The sequence below is a fragment of the Aphelocoma coerulescens genome, chromosome 1, assembly GCF_041296385.1.
Source record: "Aphelocoma coerulescens isolate FSJ_1873_10779 chromosome 1, UR_Acoe_1.0, whole genome shotgun sequence".
NCBI lineage: Eukaryota > Metazoa > Chordata > Aves > Passeriformes > Corvidae > Aphelocoma > Aphelocoma coerulescens.
In genome coordinates this window covers 80,077,842-80,104,308 of record NC_091013.1, presented here as the reverse complement: position 1 = coordinate 80,104,308, position 26,467 = coordinate 80,077,842, and the positions used below count along the sequence as shown (strand labels likewise).

The following is a 26,467-nucleotide window of genomic DNA, read 5'->3' as shown; positions in this document are numbered from 1 at the left end:
GTGCTAGGGATTAAATGTAAAAGCTACTTGTCTGTGTTTGGAACGTCACAGGGATTGTGCAGTTCAATAACAGGATCTCCCAGGTGCCTCTGAAGTCTAGATCTTGTTTTGTAAGCTGGGAGTTTGGGAGCTCCGATTCCCTTACTGGTTGATTCTTTACCCTTTACAGCTTTTTATCCCTGGACTTGCATGGTGAATACCTACAAGGAGAGGTGTTCATAGGTAGTTTGCAAGGATTTCATGTCAGACAGTGGAAGAACAGTGCCAGGTATGGCATCAGGTACTGCAGTGGTGGAGTCAGTTTGTTTCACTAATTTAAAGTCATCTTCAGTCCACAGTTGCCCACACTTACCGCCTGAGTGTGGATATCCCAGTCTTCAGGCCAGAGCTGGATTCTCTACCTGTAGATTGGGCTTGCTGTAATTCTTTTAAATGCAGACTTTTGTTGAACTTCATTACATGTACATATCTTCCCTTTATTTTTGTTACTAAGAATGTAAACATTTCAAACCTAGCATGTAGTTTTAAACAGCTTTGATTAATGTGCTTTTGCTTTTCTGGTTTTGAAATGTCTCTAAAAACTTTTTTCTCTTGTGTAGCAACTTATAAAGTTGTCAAAGGTTGTGAAAGTTTCTTAAGTAAGAAAGCTCAGGACTTGAAATTTGATTAATTTGTTCCAGGCCAGAAAGAGTAGTATTAGAACAAAGTGTACTTTCTACAGATTCAGATGAGCCTGCAGGGGGAGCTGGCGAGGTCAGGCTCAGCTGAAGAATGCGGAATTGCGAGCAGGTACACGTTGTTTCTGAACAGGGAAGAGGATAGGAAAATACATAGTAGCAGGCAGACTTCTTAAGCAATGCATTTTTCTTTAGATCTGTATGGGGTGAGAGTTTTTCAGGCACCGCAGTTAACTATGTATAGATCAGATGAGAGGCTATACAGGGCTTTAAAGAGTGCTCAGTGTCATTTGTGATGCCTGTGTGTATCTCCCTCAGGACCTGCAGAATACCAGTCAGCCTGTCACTGAGTGTTTGAATATCCCTTCAAATAGCAGCTTCAAACAGCACTGGCTCTCTGTACTAGGCACCTGAATTGCTTTGAGAAGTGGAAGATATAGAAACTAGTGGGTTAAACTCTGTGACCTAGTTTTGGCAGGAAGGCTGATGTAGGTTATGACTTTCTGCTATGCCCCAATATAATGACTGGGCGCCCTGATGACAATGCTCTGCATGTGAGCACTTATGCTCTCCTCAGTACTATTCCAAGAAAGCTCTAGTCAAGTTTGTCTCTAGCACATTGCAAACAACCCTGGCGAAAGGTTAAACCACGGATAACAGTCTGTTTAGTGTTCACTGGGAGAGGATCAAGTGACTTCTGTCACTTGTGAACCAGCTGACCATGCCCACACTTCATTTTGCATCCACTTCCTTCTTTGAAAGCGTTTTCCAGAGCTTTGACTGGATTAAACAACAATAAACAGCCCCCCTACCCCCAGTATCCTGTGCAGCTCTGCTGACTGAGCAGCTTGAGTTCTTGGACATCAGTGTTTCAGGCCCATGGCTTGTCACGAGCTGACAGCATGTGTTTGCAAGGCTTTGAGGGTGTGGAGGATGTGAACTTGGCTATCATTGGAGTTCAGTGGTCAGACTTGCTGTGGGATGAAGACAGAAAGCAGTATTCCCAGCTGCTGTAAATGAGCAATTTCTTTGCTGGAGTGAAATGTATCACATCTGCAATGCATCTAGCCTGCAGCAGGTGTGGTCTCTGATACTAGTTTGAGATACTGCAAGATACAGAGGATTCCCAAGTAGCAGCTGTCTATTTTGTGAAGCCACTGCCATGCAACTTTATTCTGATTAGCAATTTCCTGATTTTTTTTTCTGAGTACTTTTTTTTTGACTGAATGCACATCTCTCTTCTGTTTGCTTTTAAGCATTGACCAGGAAGCCCAGTGCTCTTCAAACTGAAGACAGCATGTAGTTCTAGTGCCCACAAGTGATCAGACTGCCACCAGTCATAACAGAGCACTGCTTTTACATGCCAAAATGAATTGCCATGTAGGAAACACCCAGGAACCCCATTAGCCTGATACAGAAGAAAAATCTTTATATTGCTACTTTTTGTGCCTGAAAGAGTTAGTGGTTGTGTAGTATCTCCACAGTACTCTGCTTTCAGAACTTGATTCTTTGGTGTATGCCTTACAGGACACCGGAAGAGAGGCACATGAAAATTGTAAATAGCGTGTTCATCAGCCTTGAATTCTGCGCTGTGGCAGTTGTAGTCTAGTGAGCCTGGGGTGTGCAGTGTCATGTTTAATGTTGCAGATGCTCTGAACTTGCAAATTCAGTTTTCTGAATATCCCACCTCAGGTATGTGAATTCAGGCAGCTGATATATTCTGGACATGGAAGGTGCTCTCTATTCTGTTGAACTACTTCAAGTATAACTGTTGTCACTCTTGCTCCAGAGGTTACTGCTGCACAATCAACTTCCTGAGACATTACTAAAGCACCAGTCCTGCATTTCTGTCTCTAGTGGAACATGTGATCGCCGTGTTTACTGATGCTCCAGCCCAGCTTCCTCGCTGCTGTCACGGGACCCTTCAAGCGTAAGAGTCTCTGGGGTATTGCATACATCCTGCATTTGGAGCACAGCAGTATTCCCAGCTGGAGCACAAACATTTTTTGAAAATACCACTGCAGCTGTGAGGACCACCACTTGGCACTCCTTCAGTGTTGTCTAGAAAATGTATTTACTTTCTCCACAGGTCCATTCTCGTTCCCTCTGGTTCCATATCACACCTAAATTCTTAACCTCTTGAGTTATCTACACACCTTCCAGTCTCTGATGCCCTTCCACTTTGCTTTTGGCATACTGTCATGTTGTTCCTTACATCTTTTTCAATGAAGCATGTTAAGAATGCTATGTAACTTTTCAAGGCAAAAATAGAGTGGCACAAGTATGTAAGAGCACTGAACAAAGAAGAAAGGTATGAAATACTTAGAAAAGGATAATATTCAAGTTACTGAATATTATCACAGCAACATGATCTTGCTTTAACAGTTTGAGGCTTTTTAAAAATAAAAACACAAATACAGCACTGCAGCATTTCCAGACTGCTGTGAAGCCTTTGGTGCCAAGGCCCATCAAACCAATTAAGCTGGAAGTGCTATGATTTGGTACTGAATACAGGCTAAAGGAGAGCTGCATAAAAAGGAAAGGCCTATGGGATGAAGGCAGAATACTGCAGCCCTGAGATGACTATAAGATTAATCTTAACGTGTTTGAAGGGCAAAAGTAACATTTATGATAGCTGACCTAAGGTGGCCATGTTCTGTAGTCAGTGACTGACTGTAGTATTAAATGAAAAACACTTAACATGAAGCACAAAGCCATGAATATGAAGGATAAAAGGTTTGCATAGCGGTTGTGTGAATGAGCTGTAATAAATGAATCGAATGCTGGTGCTGGGCTTAAAACACGACCCTGCAAATGCAGTTCCCTGATGTGTCACCAGAGGGGCTCCTAAGGCAGACAGAACTAGGAACTGCAGTGCTCAGCCATCAGCACTGAAAAGAGAACCGACACACAGTCCTGAGGGGACAGACTAGAAACAACTGAATCATCTTTACAGTATTAGTAAACTCAGTTAAGGAAGGGCTAAATGACCATAGCACCACCTCTCTTTATACATGAGTAACAGAGCTGAGATTTCACTTACTGCTGGAAAGCAAAGATAAAAATAAAATTTATCATCTGCACTGCCCTTTCCTTTATCTAGATTCCAAACACCTGAAAGGAGGTCAGGTTTTATGTTTGCACTGACATGTCTGAAGTCTTAAACACATACTTTTGCTTTACTGTAGTAATGAGATTACAGAATAAATTAGAAATTATTAAACTGGGCAAAAATGACCTAGGGTCTGGTATTCTAGCATTTGAAAGTATACATAGTGAACACTTCTTATCCAATGCTTATGACTGTAGGAATTACAGAACCAGCTAATAAATTAAAAATTCAACTGAAATTGATGTAGTAACTCCAAAGATTTAATTTTATTTGTCTGTACAGTAGAGGTAAGGCAATCCCAGTAACTGAGTTGCACTTAATTATCTTAATTTCTACAAATTAAGGAATTACAGTTCTATGAAAGAATTGTCTCCATAACTCTTCAAGTCAAATCCAGTAATATTCCACCAAACAATACAAAAAAAAAAAAAAGTTACTTCAAATCACTCTCTCCCCCCCTGACCCTCAAATGCACTAAAAAAATGAAACAGCCCCGTTACCCCCTTCTCAGGTGAGTAGCTGGTGCTAGCAAGATGACTCATTAGCTATGGTTTGCTCAAGTTGGCTGTGCCTTGCAAACAACAGTTTTACTACTCCATGTGAAAAAGGAAAAAAACCCATATGGCAACTTTTAACATTGCATGTCAGAATAAACTATTGCTTAACAAAATAGTCTGTTCCAGAGTAGTTACATTTTCCCTGATGAGTTGTTCCCCAGCCCCCAACAGACCTATGTGCAGTTCCCACTGTGACCTTCCTCACCGGTCAGCGTTTCCTCTGTGCCCACCATGAGGGCCTGGTGCCAGCAGTGACCAGGACAGTCAAACCCCATCACACCAACCCTCTTGGGGGATGGGTCTACAGGTGAAGCCTGAGCAAGACTGAACAATCATTCAGTGACTTACAGAGATGCAGGCCTGTGTTTCCTGATCCTTGTTCTAGTTTTCCTTACAGCAGTGTAAGTCAGGAGCCCATCTACTGAAGTCAGCAGATTTACCTGAGTGTGCCTGCAGCAGTGACATGGGAGCAGCACCAGCCATCCTGCACAGGACCCCCAGGGCATTTTGGCCTTCAGCTGAAGGTCTGCTCAGAGTGCCTTCAGCTGGGTTTTTGACCAGACCTCTGTACATCTGTGCAGCAGGACCAAGTTCTGAAAACAGCTGTGAAAACGCAGTTTATAGTCTTCTAAAATGCTGTCTCTATATAGCTTTGAATGATTATCAAATGCTGCTAAAACACTGCAGACAGCTTTGTAATAAGAAAAACCAAGAGCCAAGTGATTGCTACCTTCAACTTAAAAGCCAATTTTAGAATCTTCTTGTATTTATGATGGCAAAATTTCTTTTTTCCATTTTTATTAAAGCTTGAATTGCACAAGCTTCATTAGGACATGCTAGAAAAAAAGAAGCTTTTAGAGAAAAGGGATGGATATTTCCATTCTGTCCATGCTTCCTGCAGCTGCCCTCCTTATACAGCCTATTAAGGAAAGTATCTGCAGGTCACTGGTGAGCTAATGACTGACATTTAAAGTACTTATTATCACCTTCTATACAGTTATCTAACCACACCTCCTTCATAGCCTATCAAAAATTAACTGAGTAATTCAAAATCCAAAATTTCTAAACTAAAGTTCACATCAAACTTCAAAATAAATACAATTTAATACAAAACTTTAGAAAAAACTGCCCAAACTTACTTAGAATTGCACTGATGCAATTGTCTGTGCTAGTAATTAGCTATTTCAGAGAGCTTTGTGCTTGTGTGCACCTTAAAATGACTCAATATGTGATTTTCTTTAAATCTGGTTACTAGTACTGGAAAAAGAAAATACTGTCTCTACAAACTGCTGAGCTCCTCTTATGAAAGCAAATATAAAAAATTAGGATGTTTAAAAAGCTTCTCAACATTTTGCAGGATAACACTCAAGACAGGTTCAGAGACTGTGATCATCTTTATGAAAGAAACTCTCTCAGAAGTTACAACAGCTGTGACAGGGTGGGTCTCCAACACTGTCTTCACTGAAGTCTCTTTAAATGATGGCATCGTGTTCATCACTGTAAAAGAAACACAGTAATTAATGTTCTGCACTACAAGCAACAGTCAACGTGAGAAAGAGCCACCAACAGCTGCTGAGAAGGTTATTTTGTCAGCAGAAGCCACCTTGCTAGGAAGGGATAAGGGCATATTGATCTGGGAGTTACAGTCCTCTCTGAGCCAAGCCTGAAGCTAGCTCAACAGCTCCATTTTGTCAACACTCCTCCAGCTTTTCACTGGCCTCATTCACATCTTGTCTTTCATGCTCCATTCATGTGTTCTTACATCAGCTGTTGCTCAGGCCAGTTCATCCTGTCTTACCTATAAGCAGCAGTAACAGTTCATCAAAGCCACTGCACAAGCTCAGCAGCAGGTTCCCTTTTTTGAAGCTACTGTTGATGTGAATTTTACAATACCCATTTACAGATGCCACTGGGGGTAAATGTGCAGTAGGGACTGGTTTAATTCCATGACCAGTAAGCAGGAATCAAGATGGAAAGAAAACAAGGCCTGAACACCAGTATCCCAACAGGTCTCATGATACCACCTCACTTAAAACAAGCTTCTTGACTGAGATGGATGATACTGAAGAGGAAAAGAAAAGCAACCTGGTTCCTAAACTAAATGTGGGTGAGTTCTGAAGCCTGGTAGAAAACTGAGTAGAGCTGAGTATGAACAGCAAGTGAGATGGTACAATTTTGATTAGAATTCACTATAAATTAATGGCAAGGGGGAAGAAAACACCAAAGAATGAACAAACAGAGTCTAGGAGAAAGGAGAAATCTTGCAAAAAAAAGGAGAAATCGGCAGAAAAAGTTTCAGTATAATGTTAACTATTCATGGACTAGCTAAAAGATGAGGATCCTTTTAAAAATAACAGTTATTTTATATAATAGATCAGAGAAAAAAACGCACAGAAGAATGGCACAATACTAATGAGGAATGGCAGAAGTGGTGAAAGACAAAACATCAAGATGAAATCTCTTAATGATATTAATGTAACATACATTAAACAAATGTATCAGAGTTCATTCTGACCATTTGTTTCTCCTTGTTCCCCTCAAGAAAGTAATAAATGGAAAAGGGACAATCCCTTGGGAACTTACATGGTTCTGTACTGAATGCCTCTTCTAGAGTGGTAAGTTTTGCATCCAATGTAGAGAATTACTAGGACTCCAAGAGTCAGCACAATGCCACCTACAAAACTGCCCACATCAAATCTGGAGGTATTGGCTATGACAGCATCCGATTTTGATGTAGCTGAAAAGAAGAAAACAAAAGGCACATTTTACAGAACCTGAAAAATTGTGCTTTGAGGGACTACTCTACACCCTGTCCCTCCCCCCCCAACTGATGTATCACTTAAAGACCCAATTAGACAAATTTAACACAGATCAACTGACAAGATACAAGTCAAGCACGTGGAAACCTAGGGCTCTAAGTGCCATATTCTGGTGACATGGGCACAGCTGATCCAACTGCTTGCTGTCTCTGAAAGACAGACTACTCCTTCTCTCCACCACCCTTTTTCCTCTGCCTTTTCTCTCCTCTCCTCTCCTTCTACACAGGGAGTTCCTGCCCTTCACAGGCCAATTCTAGTGTTTTTCATATGCTCCATGAGCCAATTTAACCCACTAAGCTGGCCTGAAATTAACCCAAGCATAAAAGGAAGTTGCTTTTAGTCAGATGAGCCTACTGAGTCACCTTGCAAGAGGGGTCCAACAGCCACCAAGTCAGTCAGTGTAGTTACATGGTGGGAGCAGAACAGTTGGTGGCAATAAGCTGTTGGGATTGCTTTACCTTGTCTCATGCAATTGTACCCTCACTGTCCCAAGTGAGATCAGCTCTGCAGCCCAACACAAACACTGACACAGACAACATGACCTCAGATAAGCCATAGCTGTTCTGCTGCTAGAACTGGTAACATCTGCTACAAACTCCCACCTAAAGACCCAGTCTGTGACCAGTTCTATTTGTACTTGCTACACACAGATTGTTACATGGTCAAAAACAAGTTCTGCTGGTGACAGCTCCACCTACCCAACTATGCTTCACTGACACATGAGCACTCCTGATGTGTTTAGAGGTACAAGCATAAAGTGATGGGAACACAGCCAGGTGCAAGGAAATACTGAATTCTGCACTCGCTATTTCTGTATTAACAGGCACAGTTAAACTGTATTTGACAACTTTCATATAAGGGGGGACTCATGCACACTCATGCTCAATTCTCCGTTAGGGTAATATTCATTACACTGGTAACAGAACTCAAGTCTTTTTACCAAGCCAGTGACATATTTTGAGATACAGGTCAGCAGTTAAAAAGAAAGTATTAGGCACGAGTTCAAATAAACTGCAAAAAGGAGAGCTGAACAAACACAGAAGTTGTATTCAAAATAGTCAAAATCAAGCCCTTCTCCTTTATCTTGCTGATCTCCTTGCTGGTAGCTGCTGGACCTGACCATTTGCACTTTTTTTCTCCCCCTAAATCTGTCAGGTGTCACAGGTTAAGTACATCCTTATTTAAGTAAGCAGAGTGCTCAGAGCAACATTCTTGTACCCAGCTTAGTAATGACACCCCACTTTAGTTTGGTTTTCCAGCATGCAAATACCTTTCTTCTTTTTGTTACACTGCTGCAAAACTCACTGTTCTACAACCCATGTGAACGTGCATCCAAGCCTTTATGAGCTTCCTGAACTGTGAACTCACCTGTTACAGAAGTGGAAGGAGTCTTAGAAGTGGTCACCACTGTAATATTGGCTTGTGGCCATGTGACTGGTGAAGCTGTGGTGGCTGTTACTGTCTGGCTGCTTTTGGTGGGCTGAGTTGTCCAGATCACAGACATGGTGGTGGTGTTGGGCTGACTGGTACTGGTCAGATGAGTAGTGGTGGTGGACATACCTGGGAAATTTTTATTGGTGATACCACACAGAAAAATACATAAAAATAAGCAACTGCACACTCATTGAGTAAGACAGAATTTATCATGCCCAAACAGAACAAGAGAGTGACACTGAAAATGCCACTGCACGGTATCCAGGCTTGCATACAGACTTTCCTTTGGGAAGACCTAACTTCTGATTTCTGGGCCTTAAGGTCAAGAATTTTTTGAAGGAAAGGCTGTAAAGAAAACCTGAATAATATATCCTAACTTTTAGAAGAGTAAGCTTTTTATTTTTTGGCTAACACTACCCAATTCCATAGAATCATCCCTAACTTACAGTATGTTAAAATGCAATAAAGTTCTGGATCAAGAGTTACTTTCTATGTGAAGCACCTGCTTTTTCCAACAACAAAGCTCTTCTGGTAAGAACAGATTTTGCATGAAAATGCCCCCGCCTGCCCCTCCTGCCAATTTTAGTAATGATTTAATATTTCATTTGCTTTTGAATGAAACACTAGCATTACTAGGGTTCCATATACATGAAAACTTGCCACAGAGAATTCTGTATTTATGTGAAGCTTAAGGATAGAACATGATAGAAGTTCGACTAAAGTAAATGTACTGGCTTAAGTAATTTATTTAGCAGTGAGCCATCTTGCCAAGATTGAAACAAAGACTGGAACTCTGTTCACAAGTTTCATTGACATGCAGTGTCTTTTACTTTATTTTTACCTAACACTTCCCCTTCCCTCCTCAGAAAACACTAGTGAATTGTTCAGAACAAAAATACCACAATACAAAACTCAAAAATAATAGAGATTGATATTTACAGCAAAATCCTTAGAACCTTCAGGGAAGGCAGCCAGATAGAACAATTTTAAAACAATTACTTATTTTTCTAAGAAGGAACTAACAAGAAACATGAGTCTGTTATGCAACTAACATTTCTCTAAGCAGACAGTAGGATGCAAATAGCTTTTATGTATGAAAGAATTCTGGAAATAAACAGCTCCTTTGCAGCAGTCTACTTCTGTATTATTTCTATAGTCTCATACAAGCTGGGCTCATTTTAAATACCTCAAAAGCTTTTCAATATGGAAATTAAAATATCTAATTATATCCATGTTTACTTGAAACTGTCTAAAATTAGAATAATTGAAGAACAGTTTCATCTCAATTCCAGAGTAACCTTGATATTCAATCTCTGCCTTTTATACAGCATCTAAAATGCTTCTGTAGAATAATATTTTTGTGTTGCGTAAAACATGAGAAACTACATACAAAACTGTGTCTTTGCTATGATTTATCATAGCTGCCAGTACTGATATAAGCACCAAAAACTTCAAGAAATGCAACAATATAACAATGTAAACATGCAGAAAGGAACTAGCCTACACAACACTTCTGAGACATGCAGTATTAAAACTACTGAAACAGCAAAACACAGTCTCCTTTGTAAATGCTATTTGTTTTCCTGTTCTTTAATGTTATAATTGTATTGTGTCATAAACCCAGGAAATCCTTTGAAATGAGCATTCACTGAGGTGGAACAATTGGAACACTACATTCATTTGCTTACCTTGTTACAGTTACGAAAATTCAGTTCCTCTATGAAGCATGTGTAAAATACATCAGATAAAATTCAGGGCACATTTTAATACTGACAGGTAAAACTCCCCAAAGGCACAATGATCCATAAATATCAAATGGTTCCTCACTGTAGGAAGTAAGCAAGGAAATGTCTACATGGAAACTACCTACAGTTACATGATGTGAAACCACACCTCATAGCCACACTGCTAATGTAAGTGATACCAAAGAAAGACAAATCTGGATGCAAGTGTCAAGCAGTTTTCTGTGGGCTGTTTTTGAGCTGGGATTTCTGAGTGTCAAAGAGCCTTCTGTTTCTGAGCAATACAATGGCTAATTGTTAGATGTGTAACATTATAAAATGATGTCACACAAAGTTGGTACTTATACCATGGGTATTAAATTGCCCTACAGAAAACCTGAGTCATGATGGAAAAAACCCCAAACATCTACGAGGAATTTCAGCACATTCACACATTACTTTTCTCCCATCTCCTTTCTAGTAGCAATCCTATTTTTTTTACTTAATCAAGATTACAGCCCTTGGTGATGTAACTCTAACAGTAAAATCTGTCTAATCTCTAGACCTATCTCTCATGATGTATTTAGCATCAGTCATTTCAAAGCATCAGCAGGAGGCTATCTGAAGCAGCTGGACATTTTGGGAAGCTGACATGAAAAAGGCACAAATCTGTTCTTCTCCATCTTTGAAAAATCTGACCTGTACTATTTTACAAACAAAGTGAAGATGAAAGAATATTTGCTAGCAACATCTGTCCTTTTATCTTTTATTTCCCTAATTACTTTGCCCCCAAAAGACCAGCTGGGCTTCATCGAACACACTTAACAAATCCTGACTGCCGGAGTTAATTTTTATTACTTGAAAAGGATGCATGCCAGTAATATAGTTCAGGTTTATGATGCTTTGTTTTTAAAAGACACAAGTATTTTACATGGTTTGCAACCTGTGTTTGAGCACTAAATAGCTATGCTGTATCCATCAATTAAAAAAAAATATATATAGCATACAGATAAGAATTCTTAGCAGCATGTGCTACTACTCCCTTCGTGTTTTAACTCAACAAAAATGAGCACAAAACTCAAATTGCATAAGCACTGTGCTAACATGCAAAATTATTATGGAATGCTTTTCGTAAAATAAATACTTTCCTCTGCATGGAAAATGATTGAATGAAACAGACTTTTGCTTTCTTCACAAAGAGCTTCCTTCCTCTCCCCCCAAAAAATAATGGCAAAGACTTTAGGCACAATTAAGTACATATACCCAATAGTCTTTATACTGAAGAAGTTGAGACAGATAATCAAAATCCATGAACACTGTATTAAAATCTAGGTTTCTAAGGGGAACAAAAAAAGACAGAAGGATGGGAATCACCAAACCCTGTGAAGCAAGGCACAGCTATCTGTTAGGTTTATGCTGTACCTAACAGTAAAGGGCTCAGGCTTCTTTTTACTGTTATTATCCAAAACTAGTAAAACTCAGACCTTTCCAAGAAACCTGCAAGGGCTGGAGCAGAAGACAGAAGGAGCACAGGGTGGGTGAAACACTGTGGTTAACAATGGCTTTACAGGCTATGGGGAACAAGGCAACAAGGAGATTACAGCAACCTCTGCACTTTCCAAGTTAGACATGCTTGAACTGCTAAACTGTAGGCAACAGAATGAGACACTGCATCACTTGCTTGCTATCAAAAGGAAGGTTTTTGCAAAGGTGAGGGTTTTTTTTTTCTCCTAGTGAGCATTTTACACTTAAATGAAAAAAACAAGCAACTTCTGAGTGTGGTAGCTCAGAGCTTATCTGGAAATTAGAATATAGGAGTTGTATTGGAAATGAAATGACGTAGCTGGGACTTTATGATCAGCAAAAAACTCCACAAATACACAAGGCATCTTAAGTAGACACAAAGTTCCTGCCCTGCTTTCCCATGGCTCTTAGCACAAAGGTGTCCCAGTTTCTAGAACTAGCTTCTCTCAGATACAATACTCTATCTGTGCATCACAGCCTGAACAACTGCATGACATTAGCTCTTATCCAGTCCCTACTAATGCAGTGAAATCTACAAGTTCTTCTAGAAGATGAAATTTTTAACTCCCTTATTTAATAATCTCATAGTGACATAGCCAACAGCTGGAACACTGCAAATATAAGTGGATGAACTGTTTGTGTCCCAGGTTAAATAACTGTTTTCAAACTCTAGTAGTTGATCCAATACAGCTATTTGTTCTTTCTACAAAGATGTGTTTTATTAACATGTGACTTATGATGGAGCATCATGAATGCAACACTGCTGCCTTGGGAAATAATTCTTACTTACAGTTCTTCTGCCAGGTTGTGAAGGAAGTATGGTAGTGCTAGAACAATGCAAATGTACCCGTGACAAACTGTTCCACTTGACTGACACTGCCTTAAATGGCACTATTTTGTGCTATGAGCTCTCAAAGGATTATTTTCTATGGTATTAAGTGCCATGAGGTTCTAGTGAAGTGGGGGCCAGTCTCTTCTGCCATGGGTCAAATAGAAGGACAACAGGAAATGGCCTCAAGTTGTGCCAGGGGATATTAGAAAAAAAAAGTTCACTGAAAGAGTGGTCAGGCACTGGAATAAGTTGCCCAGGGAGGTGGTGGAGTCACCACCTCTGGCAGTGTCCAACAGAAGCCTGAATGTGGCACATGGGGATATTGTTTATGGGTGATTATGGTGGTTGACAACTGGACAGATGATCTTGAAGGTCTCTTCCAACCTTGAGGATCCTGTGATTCTATGAGTCTTATGTAAAAGGAAATGGAGTCCTATTCTTGAAATCCAAGCTCCCAGGATTTTGTTATACCCCAAATCTGGTTTTTGCGAAATAACATTAAACAGATCCGCACTGTTTGCACAACAACCTATTCATCTTTACTTCATGAAAATGGAAGAAGTTTGCTTAGACAAAGAGTGAACATAAAAACCCAACTTCTTGCAATTCTTCCTTGAAGAAGAAAACTTCCTTGAAGTTTTATTTTGATTCCTGTGTTTAAATGGCATCACAAATGTAATTACTGATGAAATATGGTACCTAAATTTGAAAAACAATATAGCTTCTTTACAGAGTTGTTTTACATGTTGCTTCCCAGCCCTACAATGATAACACCTGTCTCAAATACTCACTTTTGATGGCCTGTTCTTTAAAATTTGGTATGATCAGGGTTAGGTTTGGAGCTAACTTCTAGGTTCATAGTAATGAACAGACACATACCTCCTGTAGATGTTGCTGTAGATTGTGTGGATGATGCAGTGACAGTGGATGAACTGCTATTGTCTTCAAGGAAAAAAAAAACCAAAACAAGAAAATCAATATTATTCATTTTAACTTTATTATACTATAATGAAAGTATACCCACAACACAGTACTTTCCTCAGGGTATCTGTGTCTGGAGACTACAGTTGGGAATACAGCAGAGTAGCCCACACCAAGGCAGATGGTTTTTATCCTTCTGCAAAATGTTTCCAGATCTCAGTGCAGCAAGAATATGGTTAACACTGTATGCACAGCAGTGCCCAAGTGGTCTGCATGTGATTCCTTCAATGTCCTGTTTGTTCTCTTCCATGTCTATGTCATGTTTTATCCCATTTGCTGTAAATAGCCATACTGTCACTAACTTTCTTAACCTACTTATGCACTTTGGGGGGGTGGTTTTGCAGTATTTATTCTTCTACTTCAGTTACATTTTCTGTCCCTCGATCTCTTCTTTCATTTTGTTGCCTCTCTGTTGCAAACTGGGATGATGCTAGAAATATACTGTAGTCAAATAGGGGCAGACAGATACTCTGTGAAACATTTTACTGCATACTGTTCTCTACACAAAAAGGGTCCTAAGAATGTACCTGTTTCCACACATAAAATGTAAACCAGTCTTAGTGGTTTTGCCTTTCTCTCCTTTGTTTCACTTCTACCTTTCCAGATCTCTTTTTCTTGGCCCTCCTTCCTCCTCATGCTACTCCTAGGTTTCTCAGGTACTCTCCCACTCTCACTTCTGTCCTCATTGCTGCATCCCTCTTCTGTATTTCTCCATATAGATTAAGTGTCTCTTCCTCCTGGCAAAGATCTACTGGGCTGTTCCTGGGAGTGTCACTGCTCATGTTTTTCTCCCTTCATTCTGCACTGTTGTGAATGCCCATTCTATGATCATTCTTTTCTCTGCAGTAAGTGATCTTTTACAGCACACTCCCACACTGGCAGGGTTGTGTGCCTTGCAGCAGCTCTGCTGCTTTTCAGCATGGCTGAAAAACAAAGCACATAACCTCAGAGATTTAAGAGGAGAGCAACACAGCTACTGCAGTCAAGAAACAGACCTATACCTATTTCCTTTGAATGGATCTGCTGTTCTTACCACTGGAAGAGTTTAGTCTGTAACTCTTTGCAATTGAATACATGTTATGAGCAAGCTCAGGTTAAAAACAAATGCACCAAATTTACATCTTCATACCACCTACCAAAAAATGGGAGGGCAGGGGTGAAATCAGAGAGGCAATTACTTTGCTCTTTCTTTGGTATAATCACAGCCAAGCAGCGCCCCACACTGTGTACTGCACACTCAGCCCTTATACTGACATAACTGGGACATTAAGTTGCAGATTTAAGTGCCTTTGAGAAAGGGTCTCTGATTGTACAATTACAAACACATTCTTTCTTGGATATGCTTTTATCCCAGCATAAGCCATGGATATGCCTGGGGTTAAATCTTTTCCACACAGGCCCAATACTGTAACCAGAACATATCTTTGTGCTTTCCCCAGGTTCTAAGTGCTTACTTCTACAACCCTGGGACAGCTCTGGATGTGGACTGCATGTTCATACAGGTAAAAAGAAGCCATATCTACTGCCTGGAATTTGGGTGTGAGTCAGTATTGCAATTAACACAAGACAGAGTGAGTCAACAAGCAGAGTACTGTCAGCCAACAGCAAATGAGATGACTGAAGTAGTACAGGGCAAAAATGACTCAAACGAAAAAATGCATTGCCTTTATCTGAAGATCACTGAATTCTAATCCAGCAGACTTCTTGGTTCTCCTTTTAACTGTTAATTGATGTTGCCAGATGTTTCTATTTCTATACACAATATTTTCCCATTTTATTTCTCCTCTCAATGTTGCTCTGGGGTACCCAAGGACATGAGAATTGATTTGTGTTCTACTGTTCCCCTTAAAAATCTTTAGTTGTCCCAGAATAGATGGGACAATCAGAGTACCTCCCTCCTGCCCTACAGCTGCTCACAATTCAATAAAATAAAATAAAGGGCAAATTATTACAGGATGGTTTAAGACATACAATAATATGTACCGCTCTTCTCAATGCTACTGAGGAACAGCAACAGAAATGTCAAAAGTATTACCTGGCAACCTACTGCCTGGAATCGTAGTAAAGGATGCAGTGCTGTTTGTGCCTTCATTTCCTAAATTAAAAGAAAAAAAAAACAGGAATAAGAAGATAGTTTTAGGTGGAAGAAGAAAAAAAGAAAGTACAGCATCTGCCATTCGCTTTGGGCATATAAATGACTAATTTACCATGGACAGGGGATAGTTATGATGATGATATAAAAGCACGTTAGCACAACAGCCTGCTCTGAGTGCATTAAAACTGACACCTATTTATACTACCCAACCACCAAATGAACCAAAACTCCTCCCATCCTCTGTTTTATCTTCCCTATCATCTCCATCCCAAGTTTTCACCTTCCTTGAGATGAAAACTAAAAGAGGCAAATGAGATGAGAAAAAAGAAGATGGGACTAAAAGAGGCAAAAAATCACGCACTTTCCTTCAGTAGTAACACCTGACCTGTGTCACCTGCAACAGAAGAGCAAGAATTTCTCACTTAAGTCTTTAGCTTTGCTTGCCAAGCCTTTGCAGGCAGATAGGCGCTTGCTCTGGCACTACATGGACAACATGAAAACACAATTAGCTCCACTAAGAAGTTGCATTATTCAGTTTGTGACTAAGGGCATGTTAATGCATCCACTGAGCATTTGGCAGATGGGGAATGGGACCGAAAAGTATCATACCTTGAACAAAGTGGTAAAATTTAAAGATAAACCACAGAGAATCAACAGGCTGGCATTCACATGAATAGAAGAGGATCAGTTGTGGATTCTGCCTTTGCCAAGCACAATTTAGTTTTGATCACCTAGTATCGTGTGAAAGACAAGAAAATAACCGGAACCGAGTATCACAGAAATAGGGCATTTTCTTAGTGGTTACAAAACCTTAGCCAAGGTCTCAAAATGATAAAGTTTGCAAATACAAATGGCAAAATAACTCATTGTACCTCACCCCTGCAATATCAAGACCGAGGGCAGCACTGCAAGGTATATTATGCTGTTTAATTAGGGAACTTAGGGAAAACAAACAAACAAAGGATGGGACACTGCTAAACTAAGCTTCCCCAGAGAGGACCCAATCCTGCAAAAACTGTTCTACATCACAGCAAGTTCCCCCACATTACATAATGATCTGATTGGAAAAGCTAAGCCAACACAAAACTGACATTACCTCCCCCTTCAACAACACAGAATGTTTTTTTCTGCACAGAAATATTTTAACTAGCAGAAAGGGCTCCCTATATAAATAGATGAAAGAAAGGGGCAGGAAACAGAGGTGGAAGTGAAAGCAGGACTGTATTAGTTTAGTTCAGATCAGCTTGGCCTGCACACCTTGAAACATGCTGAGGACCTTATCTAGCTTAAAAGATACAACTTTTAATTCTTCCTTCTAAAAAATGCCCAAACGTTGCTAAGTTTCTTAATCTGAATAACACACATTGGCTTCAGAATACAAATACTCCTTAAGTGGGGTTTTGCAGAAGCATATGCCCCATGGGAACATGTGGCAGTGAATGGGTTAGGGAGATATAAGGAAATTTTAAAATATTCCCAGTGTTCTCTATCCTGAGACTCTGCCTTTAAATTTGAAGCTGCATGTATCACTGCAGAGACAAGCAGGAGACTTCAAACAGGGAGGCAGAAAGGACTCCCGGGTTAAGCAAAGGGAAAAGCACCCCAGGTTTTATGCAGTGATGGCTTTGACAAGTAGAAGAACCTCTTATTCCAGACCACAGGCTTCACAGTTCAATTGTCCCAAAGCAAAACAGGGAGGGGTCCTGGCCTTCTCCAGGAAGCAGAAGTGCAAGGGTTAGAAATGCACACTGAGCCAGGTGTAGACACGCATGTGTTGGTACAGGAAGGAAGGGGGGAGAGAGGCGGCAGCCAGCTGCAGCATCCTGTGCACGAGCAGAAGCACAGCTCTTGGAGCCACAGCATCAGCTGCAACACTAGGCCTGTGAATCCTGAGCAGAGAAACTCTGTGCTGAGGCTTACTCTCCCTGTGACCCAGAAGAGAGGGGAAGGAAAGAAAGGATCTCTTGTTTTCATTTTTCATGATGAAACAGAACCAGCATGAGGATATACCCAACTTAAAACTGGATCAGAGCACCACACACTGGAAAACGACAGGGAAGGGGGATCAACACGATTTTTGTCTGACAGCCCTGTTTTGCTCTGTTTAAGATCAGGCATAGATGCAGCTAAAAAACCACAGAACTGTGGCTGGCTGGGTGTATCTGAAGGCAAGCATGCTTCCTGTGAAAGCCCCTGTTGAGTCTGGCATGTCGAGTGCTTTCAGGGCCTCTTGTGTTTTTGTTGCTCTAGTCATCAAACTTCATGAGTTGGAGACAATTTGGATAAGCAAACTTTTGAAAGGGCAGTATCAGTCCAGTTCTTCCAGCTTTATAGCTGGAATTGGGCTTTCCCAAGTGGCAGAAACTGAAGATTTGTGCTTGTGTTATATACAAATACATCCAGGGTGAGTGATAGGGATAGCTCTGATACTTTCTAAAAATCAACACGATAGGACGTTAACTGGACTTGATTTTACCAAATCCTGCAAAAATCAACACAGTGGATAATATTCATGTTTGGAATCTGTCATCTCCAGCTCAGACACATACCTAATTACTATTCTCCATAGCTGAACCCTGGTAGAAGAACCCTACACAAATGAATGGCAATACTCATTCAACTACCCGCATGCAACAAAGGTCAATTTGCTCACTCCAACCTTTACAAAAAAAATGAACACATTTCGAAGGACTCACACACTTTATGTCTAGTGTAGCTAAACCTTACACTGCAGGAAGATGTTGGTGTATAAACCTTCATTTTTACTAAGCACAGCTTTACACATTCATTTTGGGGACATGTCAAAAGTCATATATAAAATTTTCTCTGGGTATGTTCTCTTTTCAAGCTTGATGCATAGCAGGCACAGAGGGGAGTTTTATGCCCAAGTCATTCCGCTTTTGTTGGTTTAAAAGCACAAAAGTACAGAAGCACTGACAATGTGCAGTCCATCAGAAAGATCACCCACTTGCTCAGTAATCTCTAAGCAATCCAGATGAGTTGCTGGAGGTGCATGGTTAAAGCAGAGATGTTAGAGCAGCAACATGAATATAACCATCCCCTAGGTAGTCTCCACCATCAGCATACTCACTCCTTTCAGTTGAAACGAATAAAATTAGAATTCTAGAGACTGAAATAAAAGCAAGCCCCTGACCTCAAATCTATTGTAACACCTGCCAGGCAATTTTGACAAACTATAATTTCAAGTCCTTGCTTTCTGGAAACTTTTATTTTTCTTTTGATTCAACAAGGTCTTTAGGTGCCTGTTTTTGAACTGATGTTCTTGACCCACCAAGAAGTTAGGTCATCCTGAGAGAGAGGTCAGGCAGGATTATTTCAGCAACATTTCAAAGGAGTCCTCATGCCTTAACATTGTGAAACTACTCCACAGTCTTGCAAAGGTAAGCATAAGCACCACTGCATGGATGGAAACAACACAGACCATGTAACCAATTCTCAATCCCCATCAATTTAAGACTGAAAAACTACACCACCTTTTGCTGCCACCCAGGAATCTAAGAGAAGATGATACACAAATCAAAATACTATGCCTGTTTTCAGGCCTGGAGGCTGCTGCTGCTCCTGATTTTTTTAGTGTGAGTAGTTTTGTATACAAGTAAGCTCTTGGAAGATGTTGCTAGCTATCTTTTCTCAACACAGCAGGAAGAGGGTGGAAGCCACTTCCTGACAGGGAGAGGGATTCCCATTACTCAGGTACCAGGAAGCCAGATGGATTTTACATAATAGTGAGAAGGATTTTTTTCTAAACCATATTATTTTGGTGATGTTTCTTCCACTGAGTTGACTGACGCATAGAAATAAACTGACCAGCAGAGCAAAAGAGCAGCATTATAATGAAATAACCAGTCTGTACAAAAATCTTAACCAGAGTGAGGACACATGTACTGCCACTTTCACTTTCTGCATATCAGAGATGGGCATCACACTCCCTCCTGTAGTGTTGATTAGACAATGACAAACTTCTGCTGAAATCAACACAAATCCCAGCAGTACTTTCTGGAAGTTTCTAAATGGACGGGGGGGGAGGGGGGGGGAGGAAGCTATTTCAACAGATACATTAAACTGAGCCTTAAAAGGGCACAACTTCTTCCAACGTATCATAACTGAGCTCTAGACAACCAATTCACATACAGAGAAAGGACTACATTTGAGTGTCAGGAGTTACACGAAATCACCCCTGCCCCAGGACACAGCACTGACTGTACTCTGAGTGAAATCCGCACATGCACTCAGGAAGCAGCATGACAGAAGACAGATCAGTGCAATCTTATATCACATTAAATGACAGGCTATTGTTGCTAAACAGAGGCCGTAAGATCTTAGCAAAGCAAGATGTGGTTACCTGTTAACTCCTTTTAAAAAAAACCTTGCCCTTCTTTTTGGAAGGGCAATTATAAAGCTGTTTACATTCCTCATTCTATTTTTTTGGTATGAATTTATATTACAACTTCACCAGATTAAACAACCGCATATTAACACTGCTGGACTGACTGAGATTCCTCAACAGTATTTACAGCAGGTTCGTTCTGGTACCCATGATCTTTTGGCTTCTTTACTTTGGAAAATTGTGTGGCACTGTATAGGGCACTTCAGTCTTTTGAAAATGCAACTCCCGCAGCTCAGACCTGTATGCTTCTCGGTTTATTTCAGTGCCTGTCAACGCTGATCCCCTGACTGTGGCGTTCTGAGCCCGGGCACGAGGCTGTGCATTTGCTAGAACCGGCAACTACAAAGGGGCACCGCTGCGAGGGCCTGACAGAAACGCGACAAAGCACAGCGTGTCCCACCCGCACCGCCACCACGAGCTCGAAGCCTCCATTAGAAGCCCCTCAGCCCAAGGACAGCCCCAGAGGGCAGCACCCAGCAGGGGCAGGGAGCGGCCCTTCCCTTCCCGGCCCGGCCCTGCCGGGGGCAGCGGGCACCCCGGGCTCCCCCGCGCCGCTCCGGCCGGACGCCTGCCGGGGGCGGGGCCGCGCCGGGCGCGCATCCCTCCGGGCGTGCGCACCCCCAACCCAAACGCTCCTCGAGGGTCCTTCTGTAATTGTTGTTTCTACTTAAAAACCATCCCGAATATTAACCCCTCCTCCCCGTTTCTGTCACAGCACCCAGACACGCCGGTCGTGCGACCGCGGCTCCCGCTCCGGAGCAGAGCGTCGGCGACCGCCGTCCCGTCCCGTCCCATCCCGCTGCCGCTTCCCGGGGCGCTCGGGGGCAGTCAGGGCGCAGCTCCGGCCCCGCTCCGGCCACCAGCGGCGGGACGAGGCCTGGGCCGGCCCGGCGGAGTTGTGGCGGCAGCGGCCAGGCAGGGCGGCTGCGAGGGGCGCAGGGCCAGCGCCTCCGCCCGGCCCGGCCCGGCCCCCGGCGGGCGCTACTCACGGGAGCCGCGGGCCAGCAGCAGCAGCAGCAGCAGCGCCCACGGAGCGCCGGACGCACCGCCGAGGAACCGCATGGCCACGGAGGAGCCGCCGGAGCTCGCCCGCGCGGTTTGCGCGCTGCCGAGCGAGGGGCGGGCCGGGGCGGGCCCGCGGGGCGGAGGCCGGGCCGGGGGTGGGCGCGGAGAGGTGGGCTCCTCTTTCTCTGTCCCTTGTCCCGCCGTTTTTGGTCAGGCTGGGCCGCAAAGGGTTGCGGTACCCGTAAGGGGAGACTAGTAAACGGAGAGATGTCCGTGCTTCACCAGGTGCCACAGACGTGACACCCGAGCGGCGCTCCGTCCGTCTGTGAGCACCTGTGGAAACGGGGCCGAGCTCCAGGAGCGCCGCCTGCGAACAGCGCTCACGGCTGGTGATGTCTGGCGATGTCTGGCGATCTGTTTTCCAAATACCGTTCAACATCTGCCAGCAGAGCCTCAACTGCGTGGATTTATCCTCCTTGTTAATAACATCCACCTAACCAACACCTGGGTTCACTGCACACGCCTTCCCGAGGTGCCACTGCCCAGTCCGTGTGCGTGCTGCTGATTGTCACACAGCCTCTGGTTGTTGTAGGCTCTTAAGTCACCGGCGCTAATGCCGTGGAGGCATCCTGAAGTTTCCCGATGTACTTTTAGAAAATTGTGAAACTGACTACGAAGGTGATAGGGAAAAGTGAAAGGGAGCAAACATATTCAGTTCTTTGAGATTTCCCATGGGTACTTCTAACATAAAATTGGTGTTGGGTATTTATTTTTCAAGTGAAAAGTAAATGTTAATAACATAAGTGTTAATGTGTTCTTAAGAGTGAAGACAACCTGATAAATATTCATCAAAGGAAAGAAAACTACACATTGATTCAAATTACTTTCCAATAAGTTAGAGAAAACTCTTTTTAATGTGGATAATTAAGGATCAGCAGCAAAGTTGCAGTAGAATATTTCACGTGTACTACTACATTTATAGTCACTGCATCACAATGGTGTTCCCATGTTAAGCCACGTATCCGAGCCAGAGAGGGTGAGGTGCCTCACCTGAGAGCTCACAGGCAGGTTGTGAAACTCTGCTCGGGTACTGTGTGAAACCTAGCTCACTTCCATACTGGCAGACTCACATTTATTCTGTAAGTCTCAGTAAGCGAGTAGTGAACTAAAATGGTGAATAAATATTTTATTCTTTTTTAAGTCTAATTAGGTCCCACAGTCTGCAATCAGTGAAAATAGGTGCATGCATTATATTTCCAGCATTTTCTTATGCCTTCGTTCTGCAGAGCTTCCTGTGTGGTTTCCATGACTGAGGTACCCAGGGATCAGTATGCACGTTTTTACTATGAATTTTCTGAGATGATGCTCCAAAGCTTTTCTTTATGCTGTAGGAGTAATATCTTCAGCTGGCCTAATTCCAGAAAAGGTTAGAAATACTAGTAATCTGTATGTTACTGAGTATAAGGGCCTCTGTTTGATTACAGAGGCAAAACTTATAGTGAGAAAAAAAAGGCATTTTTTAAAATTTATATATATTTAGAGGATCTCTCTCTATATAAGATCTATCTGTATCTTTAACATATCTAAGTCGTTCAGCTCTTGCACAACTCCAGTGAACATCAGGCTTAACCAGCCGGGAAACAACTTATTTGGGAACATCCTAATTAACATTGCTCAACTTGCATATCTGCAGGAAAAGAGTAATTAAGATACATGGAACAAAGAGCAGTCATGGGGCTGTGGGAGATAGGTGTGTAGCTAACCTAGAAGTGATGAGTTAGCAGGCACTGAGGCACGTTGCACAATTGCACAGGCTCTTTGCTGTGTAAAGGCAGAGGTGTTGGAAGTTCTTGTGTTGATTGCTTTGGTATGGACTTGTTTCATTTGGTGTTTGTTATTCTGTGGGAGGCAAATTTCTGGCAAAATATTGGGGTGGCTGGAAGTTGTTCCTACACTGAGAAAGAAACATTCTGGGAAAATTTAGCAGGACTAATCATGCACTTTTGGTACATGGTGTAAATTATGATTTCCCATATAGATTCCCACATAAAGATAAGATTGGTGAGAGGATTCCCCCCCCCCCCCCCCCCCCCAGTTTTGTATGATATCCAGGGAGCAGCAAGAATAGGTGCTGAGGGTAACCACAGGAGCTCACCTGGTGCAGTTCCACAGGACCTGAGCAGGGCAGGGTGGTGCTAGAGACTGAGTCCACCAGTAGCCTCGGACAAGGTGATGAGCCTGATCCAGGCAGTCCAGTTGGGAAAGAAGGGCAGGACAGGGCTTAGAAACAAGGCTGTAGTAAGTCTAATATCATTCCAGGGGACATGCTACCACCTTTGTCAGTCTGGAGTCCCTTTAGCAAAACCAGTCTCTAAATCAGGGCAGCTGGGGACAGGCACAGCTATGCTGCAGCTCAAGCAGGGACTGAAGGCTCAGGCAAGAGCTGAAATTGAGCTGATGGATGAATGGGCATAGACATGTGGATGGAGGTCACAGGTGAAGTTGGTCAGAGCTTGTTATTGCCGGTTAAGGCTTGCCAGAGCACTCTGACAGGAATTGCCTGAAGGCAGTTCTTTCAAAGGTACAATCTGACCTCCTAGAGGAATGTCCTTGAGTGGTAAGAGTTGTTCTTATGTTGTTGAGGTGGATGTGTAACTGCTAGGACATTCACACAAGGACTACAAATTAAAGCCTCACAACAGAATTGTCAAAATTCATGGATCCTAAGCATAAACATCTCAGATCCTTTTTATCCATGAGAAGTTAAAATGGCTTTGGGGAGATGGTGAAGGTGAAACAAAACAGGTCCAGCATAGGGTTAACACACAAGAACGATCAATGAAAAACCAGAAACATTGAGTTGGAAGAAGGAAAGCTGTTTTTATTCATGTGAAACCTGATCCTCAGGAAAGACCTACAAAGGCAAACCTGGGAACCCGAAGTACCAATTCCAGTTAGTGTTCAAAACTGTGGACTCGGTATTTGCTCATTAAAAGTTTTATGAGCACTGTCATTTTCTATACATCTCGTCAGTTAGTAACCCATTGTTGTACCATGGAAGTTCACTTCTGTAATCCATCATCTCTCCTAGCTGACATACTTGATGGGCTGTCTTACTCTCTTAAGGAACATTAATTTAGGTTACAACCAGAGCAGTCGCTCCCAGCCTTACAGATCCCACTTTTAAATTAGTTTTATTCTCCACCCCAAAATGCTTTATTCCAAACACAATAGATGACACCTTGCTTCACATCTCATGTAATTTTTATATTCTTACTCATCAGAGTTAGAGCAACAGTGCTATCTTACAGCAAAGTGTTTCAGTCAGGGAAAGACAGGAACATGCAACACGTTTTGCTGAAGTACTAGCAAGGGCAGCTTTAATCCTTGCTTCTTAGCAATGCAGAGTTAACACTTGAGCTTTGTAAAAGGAGAGGTAAGAACACAGGTTGACCAAAGTGTTAATCTCCTTCATCCAGGCCATTAGCAAACCTGGGTTTCTTCATGCAATTTTTTTTTTTAAAGTAAGGAATTAAGTTCTAAATTATATTGACACAACCGGGATGAGCCATATTTTGTTAAAAATCAGTGCCCACATGAAGCCTCAGCACCTTACGGTGTCCATTGCTACAACCATCCTGACTTTCTTACCAATCTGTTGGTTTGGCCTTGCATTATTTGAGTTTCATCAGCTCAAAAGAGCCTGAGCCCTAATTCTGGCCTTTGCAGGTCATGCATGACTGCTGCTGTTGCAAGGAGTATTTACCTCTCTTGTATTGTACTGGGGCTGGGGCTGGCTTGTGCTCACTGACTTTTTAAAATTTTTTGGTTTCTTCTTCTCTTGTGTTTGGGAAGGAGGAGGATCCTAGTGCCCTCCTTGTTTCCATTACACATTCATCCATGTCTGTTATGAAGATATTGCTGTGTTAATTTTTGTGAAAAAAAATGTTCCAGAGTTAAGTAAGATTCCAAATAAAACTTCCATTTGAAGAGATGCTGGTTCCAGAGAAACTGATTTGGCCTCATTGCAAACCTACTAGAAAATTAATGACATCAAGGCCATTTACTGAGTAAAAAAAAAAGAAAAAAAAGCTTTCAGATAGGGACTAGAAGAGTCTGCAGAAGACAATTCGACAATTCAATAAAAAATATGCTTTCTTTTTATTTCTGTTTCTAGTATATTCTGGAAAGCAATAATTGTCCTTTTTTTCCCAGCTGACTATTGTGTTGATATTGGGTTGGGGAGGATTTCTACTTTTCATTTCTTGAGCAAACACATAGGTTGAGGAAACAGTAGATATAATAAGAATACTTATTATTATAATAACTGCTAACAAAGTAATATTAAGTGATGATGTTATTTAAAAATAAGTGGGGCAAGCAGCTTTGGCTGATCTTTTCAGAGTCCAGAGGAGCTGGATAATGCAGATGGGTGCACTGCACTGACAGAGTGGCCAGATAAACTCTTTGCTTTGGGATGGATGCTCTTAGTTGAATATGATGAAGTCTCCCTGCTACTGCTTCTGGCCTCTATTTGCACTGATCCTGATAACAAAAATCCTGAAGCCAGTCTGATTAGGTGTGGTGCATTTGTTAGCTTAAGCTCACTAGGAGCTGTAGTATGTGCCATCTCACAAGCTGGCATGCCCTTGCAACTAAAAAAGTAAAAAGCTATTTCAGAGTGTGTTTTGGAAACTTGACTAATATTTATCTGACAGATCTTTTTACAACAGTCCTTCTGTGTTTCATCTCTTTTCTCAACACTTTGAGTAACATGAAGATGTCGCATTTGGCTTTGAAAAATGTGACTTTTATGCACTTCTTTTCTATGCATTGACATTTCTGGGCGAAGTGTGCCTTCAAAAATCATAGAAGAGGGCAAGGAAAGAGTACCACAGATGTTTAAATTCCCAGTGTAAGTCTATGAGCCTCCTCTAGACAGTATTCTCTTCCTGTGCATTAGTTGCACTGTATTATCTGATTACCAGTCTCTCTTATTCAAATATTGATGTTATTCTTTTTATTCAAATAAAAATAATCAAAGAAAGATGGCAAATAAGATTCAACTAAGAAGGAATTAAAATAGTGCTTTTCCAGCTCTCAGGACATAATCTACTGCAGAGACACCTGAATCATAAAAAATTGTCTTACATGCTTTGTCAAAATTTAGGTTCTACCATGACTTTGGGAAGTTACCAAGATATTTTTATAAGGCACCAGTATTGTCTTGTTGTCATTGACTTAGATTTATGAGTTTCTGAGAATTGGAGGAGGATTAAAATCTGTGTAATGAAATATTGGA

At 41.8% G+C, this 26,467-nt stretch overlaps 1 protein-coding gene and 1 long non-coding RNA gene across 2 annotated transcripts; both read right to left on the bottom strand.

The window, feature by feature from the left end:
• Window positions 1-4,033: 4,033 nt before the first annotated feature.
• Window positions 4,034-21,279, bottom strand: TMEM123 (transmembrane protein 123). Its single transcript, XM_069014824.1, has 6 exons — window positions 21,150-21,279; window positions 15,693-15,752; window positions 13,556-13,618; window positions 8,534-8,725; window positions 6,930-7,083; window positions 4,034-5,843 (listed from the first exon to the last, which is right to left on the bottom strand). The coding sequence occupies exons 1-6, from the start codon at window positions 21,220-21,222 to the stop codon at window positions 5,819-5,821; spliced, it is 567 nt and encodes a 188-aa protein (XP_068870925.1). The 5' UTR covers window positions 21,223-21,279; the 3' UTR covers window positions 4,034-5,818.
• Window positions 21,280-22,060: 781 nt separating this feature from the next.
• On the bottom strand, window positions 22,061-23,696 carry LOC138110119 (uncharacterized). The gene is made up of 2 exons (XR_011150792.1): window positions 23,321-23,696; window positions 22,061-22,576 (listed from the first exon to the last, which is right to left on the bottom strand). It is a non-coding gene; the product is annotated as an uncharacterized lncRNA (long non-coding RNA).
• Window positions 23,697-26,467: the final 2,771 nt, after the last annotated feature.

Excerpts from the sequence above, each read along its gene's own strand:
- TMEM123 (XM_069014824.1), bottom strand. The coding sequence starts at position 21,222 with ATGCGGTTCCTCGGCGGTGCGTCCGGCGCTCCGTGGGCGCTGCTGCTG. Across the intron at positions 13,619-15,692 it reads TCCAGGCAGTAGGTTGCCAG|ACAATAGCAGTTCATCCACT; the intron begins GTAATACTTTTG and ends TTTTCCTTGAAG. Across the intron at positions 5,844-6,929 it reads GGCATTCAGTACAGAACCAT|TGATGAACACGATGCCATCA; the intron begins GTAAGTTCCCAA and ends TTTCTTTTACAG.